Source organism: Panthera onca, chromosome X, assembly GCF_046562875.1.
Source record: "Panthera onca isolate mPanOnc1 chromosome X, mPanOnc1 haplotype 2, whole genome shotgun sequence".
Taxonomy (NCBI): domain Eukaryota; kingdom Metazoa; phylum Chordata; class Mammalia; order Carnivora; family Felidae; genus Panthera; species Panthera onca.
The window spans coordinates 505,032-517,113 of record NC_138357.1 but is presented as its reverse complement, the minus strand read 5'-3'; the positions used below and the strand labels follow the sequence as shown (position 1 = coordinate 517,113).

At 38.0% G+C, this 12,082-nt stretch overlaps 1 protein-coding gene across 4 annotated transcripts in view; it reads right to left on the bottom strand.

Annotated features, from left to right (window-relative positions):
- TMLHE (trimethyllysine hydroxylase, epsilon) overlaps positions 1-12,082 on the bottom strand; it is a 99,164-nt gene that overhangs the window by 33,036 nt on the left and 54,046 nt on the right. For all 4 annotated transcript variants that reach the window (XM_081792535.1, XM_081792536.1, XM_081792534.1 and 1 more), the window contains one exon: positions 7,653-7,772. In XM_081792535.1, the coding sequence (XP_081648661.1) occupies positions 7,653-7,772 (120 nt within the window). The remainder of the gene's footprint in view (positions 1-7,652; positions 7,773-12,082) is intronic.

The following is a 12,082-nucleotide window of genomic DNA, read 5'->3' as shown; positions in this document are numbered from 1 at the left end:
GCCTGGCAGTGTGCAAGTAGCCCAGACGGGCCACGCCACCCCACAGGGAATCCTGCCCCTAGGAGAGGGGAAGAGAAGGCACACACCAGTCTGACTGTGGCCCCAGCGGTGGGCTGGGGGCAGACATCAGGTCTGACTGCGGCCCCGCCCACCAACTCCAGTTATACACCACAGCACAGGGGAAGGGCCCTGCAGGCCCCCACCACTCCAGGGACTATCCGAAATGACCAAACGGAAGAATTCCCCTCAGAAGAATCTCCAGGAAATAACAACAGCTAATGAACTGATCAAAAAGGATTTAAATAATATAACAGAAAGTGAATTTAGAATAACAGTCATAAAATTAATCGCTGGGCTTGAAAACAGTATAGAGGACAGCAGAGAATCTCTTGCTACAGAGATCAAGGGACTAAGGAGCAGTCAGGAGGAGCTGAAAAGCGCTTTAAACGAAATGCAAAACAAAATGGAAACGACAATGGCTCGGATTGAAGAGGCAGAGGAGAGAATAGGTGAACTAGAAGATAAAGTTATGGAAAAGAGGAAGCTGAGAGAAAGAGAGATAAAAAAATCCAGGAGTATGAGGGGAAAATTAGAGAACTAAGCGATACACTAAAAAGAAATAATATACGCATAACTGGTATCCCAGAGGAGGAAGAGAGAGGGAAAGGTGCTGAAAGGGTACTTGAAGAAATTATAGCTGAGAACGTCCCTGAACTGGGGAAGGAAAAAGGCATTGAAATCCAAGAGGCACAGAGAACTCCCTTCAGACGTAACTTGAATCGATCTTCTGCACGACATATCATAGTGAAACTGGCAAAATACAAGGATAAAGAGAAAATTCTGAAAGCAGCAAGGGATAAACGTGCCCTCACATATAAAGGGAGACCTATAAGACTCGTGACTGATCTCTCTTTTGAAACCTGGCAGGCCAGAAAGGCTTGGCACGAGATCGTTAATGTGCTGAACACGAAAAATATGCAGCCGAGAATCCTTTATCCAGCAAGTCTGTCATTTAGAATAGAAGGAGAGATAAAGGTCTTCCCAAACAAACAAAAACTGAAGGAATTTGCACCACTAAACCAGCCCTACAAGAGATCCTAAGGGGGATCCTGTGAGACAAAGTACCAGAGACATCACTACAAGCATAAATCATACAGACATCACAATGACTCTAAACCCGTATCTTTCTATAATAACACTGAATGTAAATGGATTAAATGCGCCAACCAAAAGACATAGGGTATCAGAATGGATAAAAAAACAAGACCCATCTATTTGCTGTCTACAAGAGGCTCATTTTAGATCTGAGGACACCTTTAGATTGAGAGTGAGGGGATGGAGAACTATTTATCATGCTACTGGAAGCCAAAAAAAGCTGGAGTAGCCATACTTCTATCAGACAAACTAGACTTTAAATTAAAGGCTGTAACAAGAGATGAAGAAGGGCATTATATAATAATTACAGGGTCTATCCACCAGGAAGAGCTAACAATTATAAATGTCTATGCGCCAAATACCGGAGCCCCCAAATATATAAAACAATTACTCACAAACATAAGCAACCTTATTGATAAGAATGTGGTAATTGCAGGGGACTTTAACACTCCACTTACAGAAACGGATAGATCATCTAGATACACGGTCAATAAAGAAACAAGGGCCCTGAATGATACATTGGATCAGATGGACTTGACAGATACATTAGGAACTCTGCATCCCAAAGCAACAGAATATACTTTCTTCTCGAGTGCACATGGAACATTCTCCAAGATAGATCATATACTGGGTCACAAATCAGCCCTTCATAAGTATACAAAAATTGAAATCATACCATGCATACTTTCAAACCACAATGCTATGAAGCTTGAAATCAACCACAGGAAAAAGTCTGGAAAACCTCCAAAAGCATGGAGGTTAAAGAACACCTTACTAAAGAATGAATCGATCAACCAAGCAATTAGAGAAGAAATTAAAAACTATATGGAAACAAACAAAAATGAAAATACAACAATCCAAACGCTTTGGGACGCAGCGAAGGCAGTCCTGAGAGGAAAATACATTGCAATCCAGGCCTATCTCAAGAAACAAGAAAAATCCCAAATACAAAATCTAACAGCACACCTAAAGGAAATAGAAGCCGAACAGCAAAGACACCCCAAACCCAGCAGAAGAAGAGAAATAATAAAGATCAGAGCAGAAATAAAAAATATAGAATCTAAAAAAACTGTAGAGCAGATCAACAAAACCAAGAGTTGGTTTTTTGAAAAAATAAACAAAATTGACAAACCTCTAGCCAGGCTTCTCAAAAACAAAAGGGAGAAGACCCAAACAGATAAAATCATGAATTAAAATGGAATTATTACAACCAATTCCTCAGAAATACAAGCAATTATCCGGGAATACTATGAAAAATTATATGCCAACAAACTGGACAACCTGGAAGAAATGGACAAATTCCTAAGCACCACATACTTCCAAAACTCAATCAGGAGGAAATAGAAAGCTTGAACGGACCCATAACCTGCGAAGAAATTGAATCAGTCATCAAAAATCTCCCAACAAATAAGAGTCCAGGACCAGATGGCTTCCCAGGGGAGTTCTACCAGACGTTTAAAGCAGAGATAATACCTATCCTTCTCAAGCTATTCCAAGAAATAGAAAGGGAAGGAAAACTTCCAGACTCATTCTATGAAACCAGTATTACTTGATTCCTAAACCAGACAGAGACCCAGTAAAAAAAGAGAACTATAGGCCAATATCCCTGATGAATATGGATGCAAAAATTCTCAATAAGATACTAGCAAATCGAATTCAACAGCATATAAAAAGAATTATTCACCATGATCAAGTGGGACTCATTCCTGGGATGCAGGGCTGGTTCAACATTCGCAAATCAATCAATGTGATACATCACATTAATGAAAGAAAGAAAAGAACCATATGATCCTGTCAATCGAAGCAGAAAAGGCCTTTGACAAAATTCAGTAACCTTTCTTAATAAAAACCCTCGAGAAAGTCGGGATAGAAGGAACATACTTAAAGATCATAAAAGCCATTTATGAAAAGCCCACAGCTAACATCATCCTCAATGGGGAACAACTGAGAGCTTTTTCCCTGAGATCAGGAACACAACAGGGATGTCCACTCTCATCGCTGTTGTTTAACATTGTGTTAGAAGTTCTAGCATCAGCAATCAGACAACAAAAGGAAATCAAAGGCATCCAAACTGGCAAAGATGAAGTCAAGCTTTCGCTTTTTGCAGATGACATGATATTATACATGGAAAATCCGATGGACTCCACCAAAAGTCTGCTAGAACTGATACATGAATTCAGCAAAGTTGCAGGATACAAAATCAATGTACAGAAATCGGTTGCATTCTTATACACTAACAATGAAGCAACAGAAAGACAAATAAAGAAACTGATCCCATTCACAATTGCACCAAGAAGCATAAAATACCTAGGAATAAATCTAACCAAAGATGTAAAAGATCTGTATGCTGAAAACTATAGAAAGCTTATGAAGGTAATTGAAGAAGATATAAAGAAATGGAAAGACATTCCCTGCTCATGGATTGGAAGAATAAATATTGTCAAAATGTCAATACTACCCAAAGCTATCTACACATTCAATGCAATCCCAATCAAAATTGCACCAGCATTCTTCTCGAAACTAGAACAAGCCATCCTAAAATTCATATGGAACCACAAAAGGCCCCGAATAGCCAAAGTAATTTTGAAGAAGAAGACCAAAGCAGGAGGCATCACAATCCCAGACTTTAGCCTCTACTACAAAGCTGTCATCATCAAGACAGCATGGTATTGGCACAAAAACAGACACATAGACCAATGGAATAGAATAGAAACCCCAGAACTAGACCCACAAACGTATGGCCAACTCATCTTTGACAAAGCAGGAAAGAACATCCAATGGAAAAAAGACAGTCTCTTTAACAAATGGTGCTGGGAGAACTGGACAGCAACATGCAGAAGGTTGAAACTAGACCACTTTCTCACACCATTCACAAAAATAAACTCAAAATGGATAAAGGACCTGAATGTGAGACAGGAAACCATCAAAACCCTAGAGGAGAAAGCAGGAAAAGACCTCTCTGACCTCAACCGTAGCAATCTCTTACTCGACACATCCCCAAAGGCAAGAGAATTAAAAGCAAAAATGAATTACTGGGACCTTATGAAGATAAAAAGCTTCTGCACAGCAAAGGAAACAACCAACAAAACGAAAAGGCAACCAATGGAATGGGAAAAGATATTTGCAAATGACATATCGGACAAAGGGCTAGTATCCAAAATCTATAAAGAGCTCACCAAACTCCACACCCGAAAAACAAATAACCCAGTGAAGAAATGGGCAGAAAACATAAATAGACACTTCTCTAAAGAAGACATCCGGATGGCTGACAGGCACATGAAAAGATGCTCAACGTCGCTCCTCATCAGGGAAATACAAATCAAAACCACACTCAGATATCACCTCATGCCAGTCAGAGTGGCCAAAATGAACAAACCAGGAGACTATAGATGCTGGAGAGGATGTGGAGAAACGGGAACCCTCTTGCACTGTTGGTGGGAATGCAAACTGGTGCAGCCGCTCTGGAAAGCAGTGTGGAGGTTCCTCAGAAAATTAAAAATAGACCTACCCTATGACCCAGGAATAGCACTGCTAGGAATTTACCCAAGGGATACAGGAGTACTGATGCATAGGGGCACTTGGACCCCAATGTTTATAGCAGCACTCTCAACAATAGCCAAATTATGGAAAGAGCCTAAATGTCCATCAACTGATGAATGGATAAAGAAATTGTGGTTTATATACACAATGGAGTACTACGTGGCAATGAGAAAGAACGAAATATGGCCCTTTGTAGCAACGTGGATGGAACTGGAGAGTGTGATGCTAAGTGAAATAAGCCATACAGAGAAAGATTCCATATGTTTTCACTCTTATGTGGATCCTGAGAAACTTAACAGAAACCCATGGAGGAGGGGAAGGAAAAAAAAAAAAGAGGTTAGAGTGGGAGAGAGCCAAAGCATAAGAGACTCTTAAAAACTGAGAACAAACTGAGGGTTGATGGGGGGTGGGAGGGAGGGGAGGGTGGGTGATGGGTATTGCGGAGGGCACCTTTTGGGATGAGCACTGGGTGTTGTATGGAAACCAATTTGACAATAAATTTCATATATTGAAAAAAAAGAAGGAATAAAATCAAGGAGAATCTAATATAAACACAATTAAAATGAGAAAGGTCAGGGGTGCCTGGGTGGCTCAGTCGGATAAGGGTCCAACTTCGGCTCAGGTCATGATCTCACGGTTCATGAGTTCGAGCCCTGCGTCAGGCTCTGTGCTGATGGCTCAGAGCCTGGAGCCTGCTTCGGATTCTGTGTCTCCTCTCTCTCTGTGCCTTCTCCACTCATTCTCTCTCTCTCCCTCTCTCTCTCTCTCTCTCTCTCTCTCTCTCAAAAATAAATAAATATTTTAAAAAATCAAATGAGAGAGTTCAGTTCTGGTTTTTGAGCTTTCTGTGAAACATCTAGGTCAAGATTGTTTAGTAGCTAGTTGAAGTTATTTAACTCAGAAGAGAGGTGGATTTTGTAGTTGTCGGTAGGTGATAGCCAAAGCCAAGATCATGGAAGAAGTCATTTAGAGAGATCATTTCAAGTAAGAAATGGACCGAGGAAAAAAAGGCAGCACAGGATGCTGAGGAAAAGTGGTCAGATATAGGAGGAAAACTAAAAAAAGAAAGGATATTTAAGAAGAGTTAGTGGTTAATGGCATTCGCCAGGGGTCAAGTAAGATGTAGACTGAAAGGTACACACTGGGTATGGCAACAAGTTTCTGGTGACTTTGGAGAGAGTAATTTTAATTGGGAGGGGGTTGGATGAACTAGCGACTATGAATTTGAGGAGTGAATGGGAAATGAAAATAAAAAGATATTGAAGGTAGATGATTCTTTTAATAAGTTTAGATGTGAAGGGGAGGAATAAGGCAGGGCTGTAACTAGAGGGAGACAGAGTCCAAAGAAGATATGAGAAGCTGATAGGAAGGATTCAAGAGGTATGAAAAGGGTGAATATGTAGGAGAGAGAAATCTCCAAGGAGGCCGGAAAATATGAGATCCAGAGCAAAGGTAGCTTCAGAAAGGACAAGGCATATAACAATGTTGATGATGATGATGACAATGGCTAAAGTGATAATAATCATAGCTAGCATTTCATGACCACTTAATATGTTTCAGGCAGTATGCCAAGTGCTTTAAATACATTATGTAATTTAATCCGTGAGCAATACTAATGAATAGGTTTTATTACTAGTTTCATTTTACCAATGAGGAAACTGAGGCACAGAGGTTATTTGTCCAAAATCACAAAGCTAACATATGTGCCAGCTGGGATGCAGATCCAGATCTGTTGATGACATGGCCTGAACTCTCAACCACTCTTACTATACTGCTAATGTACTTGGTCCTTGTCATTGAATAGAAAGGGTTAAATTAAAGGCACAGACAACTAACTGCTTATCTTTGGTAGTGAGTTGCTCAAATTTGAGAAAAGGGTTTTTCAGTGTTGAATGTCAACCTCTGTCTAGTTGTTTCTCATCCCATTTCCTCTTTCTTCCTTCTGCACCCCCTAGAATGAGGACGCAGGCTGTTGGGATCTTCATATATTGATAACATTGACAAGGACCCTCTAAAAGCTGCTTTATTCTTCCTCTCCTGAACCAAATATTCTTAAGTTCCAAACTCTTTAAGAAAATCTATGTAGTCACAATCAATTGCATATTATCACCCGCTCATATGCTCTTTATAAATGCATAGGTACACTCACTTTAGTAGTATCTTTGTGCCTCAGGCTTATCATCTATATATGCAGGAGCAAGATCAATAACAACAAAATAACAACTACAAAGTTACCTCTAATAAATGGCAAATAGTAGGTAAGTTCAGTATGGTATTTATTCATCATGTCACATAATTATCATTTTATTTTTGTGGTGAGAACATTTAAGATCTACTCTCTGTTAGCTACAATGATAATCAGATTACAATATATAGCCACCATACACTTTAAATTTATATAATGTTTTATATCAACTATTAATTTATATAATGTTTTATGTCAACTATATATCAATAAAGGGGAAAAAGTATGGTATATCTTTGGCTCAGCAACTTCTGATTCTATGTGAAAAATTTTTCATTAATTCCTCCTCTGCACCTTCTTATAAATTGGATTCAAATTCCTGTTAACACCACCCAAAGCAGCTGTGTCTAGAATATTGACCTCTTTGCAATATAACTAAATATAAGAAAACTGTGCAATTCCAAAATTAATGGTTAGGCAATACTTTTTTATGTTATTTGTAATTACTTTGACAAAATGTAAATTAAGCAAAATTAAGATCCACTTATGTAGTAAGGTGTATTTTCAATCATTTCAAAAAACTTATTCTTGTAAGTTCTAAGACTGAGCAAGGGTATTTAAAAATGACCATGTTGCTGAGAGAATAAAAAGAAATAGTCATAAACGTCAGCAGCAGATATGATATTGGTTCAAATAGAAGGAAAATGATTGAGAAATTATTCAAGACCATCACATGTAAAGATCCTAATATGGAAAATTTGAATCCACTTACCCACAGGGCTCCTGAAAATAGGCAGTGTCAGTGTGCCGATCCAAAGCCAGCTTGGTGTATGCCGTGTCACCCCTGGAGAAGTCTGAAGTGAAATACCACATCCTCCCATAGATGGTTTCTCTGTCAATGAAATGAAGAAAGATTTTTAACTATTTGAAATTTTTAATTTTGTCTTTTACAACTCTAATAACTCCTTTAGTTATTCACAAATAACAGTTTTTTGGCTCCAGATTTCTGTCCGTAAGGTGTAGATGACATTTGAACACCACCACCAGTCTTAACAATTCTGTAACTGATTAATATTTTAGGAAGTTGGGGGGAAAACTGAAAGAACAGTTGATCCTTGACCAACACAGGTTTGAACTGCATGGATCCACTCGTACATGGATGTTTTTTCAATAAATACATTATTGTAAATATATTTTCTCTTCCTTATGGTTTTCTCTTTTTTTTCAAAAAATTTCTTAATGTTTATTTATTTTTGAGAAAGAGAGAGTGCAAGTGGGGAAGGAGCAGACATAGAGGGAGACACAGAATCTGAAGCAGGCTCCAGGCTCTGAGCTGTCAGCATAGAGCCTGACGTGGGGCTCAAACCCATGAACTGTGAGATCATGACCTGAGCCAAAGTCGGATGCTTAACCAAATGAGCCACCCAAGCTCCCCATGATTTTCTTATTAACATTTTATTTTCTCTAGCTTCCTTTATTGTAAGAATACAGTATATAATACGTATAACATATAGAATACGTGTTAATTGTTATTGGTAAAGCTTCGGGTCAACAGTAGGCTGTTAGCAGTTAAGTTTTTGGGGAGTCAAAAAGTTATACATGAATTTTCAACGTGTGGCGTGCGTGGGGGGTCAGTTCCCCTAAGCCCCCGCATTGTTCAAGGGTCAACTGTATATTGTAGTTTCAAAGCTTAGGGAACCATTCCTCTTTGTTTATATGCCCACTTTTAATAGCTTTCACATTCAAGGTTCTTTCCTATGCTCACTTTCCTTACATAGAAAAAGATGTCTTTATGCAGATGCTTTTAGAAGTGGTTAATGTAGGTCCTCACCCATCTTTTGGACAGGGACGAATAAGAAAAAGAGAAGATAGTTTCTGTTAGCAAGTATTTAGTGAGATGCTGTATCACTGTTGCTGTATCTTTCCTTGAGATATACATCATGGGTTTTGATTTTACAATTATTTTCCTGGTGGCTCACATCTGACCAAAGGTCACTTTAATTCTTTACTTTTCAGTGTTCATCTTATTTTCTGAACCCTCAAAGGCCAAACAGGGAACATCCTTTCTCATGGACTATAATCCCTAAAGCCCTCTCAATTTATTTACAGCACAGGTTCATTTACTTGAAAGTTCTTAAAATGTGTTTATAACTAAATGGTTCAAAATGTTGATTATGCTGTACAAGGATAGGGCAAATGACCCAGCACACTATCTGCTACATAATGAGCTATATCTAGCCCTTATCAAGTAAAAGGAAAGTACTAATTATAACAAAGTATGTTTACATCACATTTAATACTACACAAGATCAATCCAAGTACTACATACAAATGCAGACTGGCAAGTGGAAACAACACTGTATTTAGGATCAGGAAGCCTGACCTATCTGATTTCTAGTATTTTTAAATTAATTACTGAATTGTTATTAGTGAACATATTCTGGTAGCACTGTTATATATACATCACACTATTTTTTTAATTTTTAAATTAAAAATTAAATTAAAAATTTAAATTTAAATTTAATTTAAATTCCAGCTAGTTAACATACAGTGTAATATTAGTTTTAGGTGTACACTAGAGTGATTCAACACTTCCATACAACACCCACGGCTCATCATGACAAGTGAACTCCTTAATCGCCACCACCTATTTAACCCTTCCCCCTTCACCTCCCGTCTGGTAACCATCAGTTTGTTCTCTAGAGTTTTTTTCTTCGTTTGCCTCTCTCTCTTTTTACACCTTTGCTCATTCGTTTTGTTTCTTAAATTCCACATATAAGTAAAGTCATATGGCATTTGTCTTTCTCTGACTGACTTATTTAGCTTAGTATTACACTCTCTAATTCCATGCATGTCATTACAAATGGCACGATTTCATTCTTTTTTTTAATTTAAATTCAAGTTAACGTACAGTGTAGTCTTGGCTTCAGGAGTAGAACCCAGTGATTCATCACTTGCATATGACACCCAGTGCTCATCCCAGAAAGGGCCCTCCTTAATGCCCATCATCCATTTAACCCATCCCTCCACCCACCTCCCCTCCACCAACCCTCAGTTTGTTCTCTATAGTTAAGCGTGTATTTCTTGGTTTGCCTATCTTTTCCCCCTATGTTCACCTGTTTTGTTTCTTAAATTCCACGCATGAGTGAAATCATATGGTATCTTTCTCTGACTTATTTCGTTTAGCATAAAACACTCTAGCCCCATCCATGTCATTGCAAATGGCAAGAATTCATTCTTTCTGATGGCTGAGTAATATCCCATTGTACGTACATACCACATCGTTATCCATTCATAAGTTGATGGACATTTGGGGTCTTTCCATAATTTGGCTATATTGGTAATGCTGTTATAAACATCAGGGTGCATGTGTCCCTTTGAGTCAGTGTTTTTTATCCTTTGGGTAAATACCTAGCAGTGCAATTGCTGGGTCATAGGGTAGTTCTATTTTTAATTTTTTTGAGGAACCTCCATACTGTTTTCCAGAGTGCCTGTACCAGTTTGCATTCCCACCAACAGTGCAAAAGGGTTCTCCTTTCTCTGTATTCTCACCAACATTTGTTGTTTCATGTGTTGTTAGTTTCATCCATTCATTCCAACAGATGTGAAGTGATATCTCATTGTAGTTTTGATTTGCATTTCCCTGTTGATGAGTGATGTTGAGCAACTTTTCAAGTCTCTGTTAGCCAGCTGCACGTTTGCTTTGGAAAAATGTCTACTCATGTCTTCTGCCCATTTCTTGACAAGATTATTTGGTTTTTGTGTGTTGAGTTTGGTAAGTTCTTTCTACATTTTTGATACTAACCCCTGATCAGAAATGCCATTTGCAAATATCTTGTCCCATTCTGAACACTGCCTTTTAGTTTTGTTGATCATTTCCTTCACTGTGCAAAAGCTTTTTATCTTGATGAAGTCACAATAGTTCATTTTTGCTTTCATTTCCCTTGCCTCTGGAGACACGTCTAGTAAGAAGTTCCTATGGCTGAGGTCAAAGAAGTTGCTGCCTCTGTTCTTCTGTAGGATTTTGATGGTTTTCCTGTCTTACATTGAAGTCTTTCATCTATTTTGAATTTATTTTTGTGTATGGTATAAGAAAGTGGTCCAGTTTTATTCTTCTGCATGTTGCCGTCCAGTTTTCCCAAAACTATTTGTTGAGGAGACTGTCTTTTTCTCATCTTTCCTGCTTTGTTGAAGATTAATTGACCATAGAGATGTGGGTTACTTTCTGGGTTTTGTATTCTGTTCTATTATCTATGTGTTTGTTTTTGTGCCATTACTATACTGTCATGATCACCACAGCTTTGTAATAGAACTTGAAGTCCAGAATTTTGATGCCTCCAGCTTTGCTTTTCTTTTTTAAGATTGCTTTCTAATCCCAATAGCTTTGGCTATTTGGGATCTTTTGTGGTTCCATAAAAATTTTAGGACTGTTTGTTCTAGCTCTGTGAAAGATGCTAGTGGTATTTTGATAGGGATTGCATTAAAGGTGTGTAATATAGACATTTTAACAATATTTGTTCTTCCAATCCTTAAGCATGGAACGTTTTTCCATTTCTTTGTGTCATCTTCAATTTCTTTCACCAGTGTTTCCTAGTTTTCAGAATAGAGATCTTTTACCTCTTTGGGTAGGCTTATTCCTGGGTATCTTACCTTTTTTTTGTGCAATTTTAAATGGGATTGATTCCTTGATTTCTCTTTCTGTTGCTTCATTATTGGAGTATAGAAATGTAACACATTTCTGTATGTTGATTTTATATCCTGTCACTTTACTGAACTTGTGTATCAGTTTTAGCAAATTTTTTGGTGGAATCTTCTGGGTTTTCTATAATAGAGTATCAGGTCATCTGCAAATAGTGAAAGTTTGACTTCTTCCTTGTCTATTTGGATGCCTTTTATTTTTTTATGTTTTCTGATTGCTGAAGCTAAGACTTCCAGTATTATGTTAAGTAACCGTGGTGAGATTGGACATACCTATCTTGTTCCTGACCATAGAGGAAAAGCTCTCAGTTTTTCCCTATTGACGATATTTGCTCTGGGTTTTTCATATATGGCTTTTATTATGTTGAGGTATGTTCCCTCTATCCCTACTTTGTTAAGGTTTTTTTTTTTTTATTTATCACGAATGGATATTGTATTTTGTCAAATGCTTTCTCTGCATCTAATGAGAGGGTCATATGGTTCTTATCCTATCTTTTATTAATG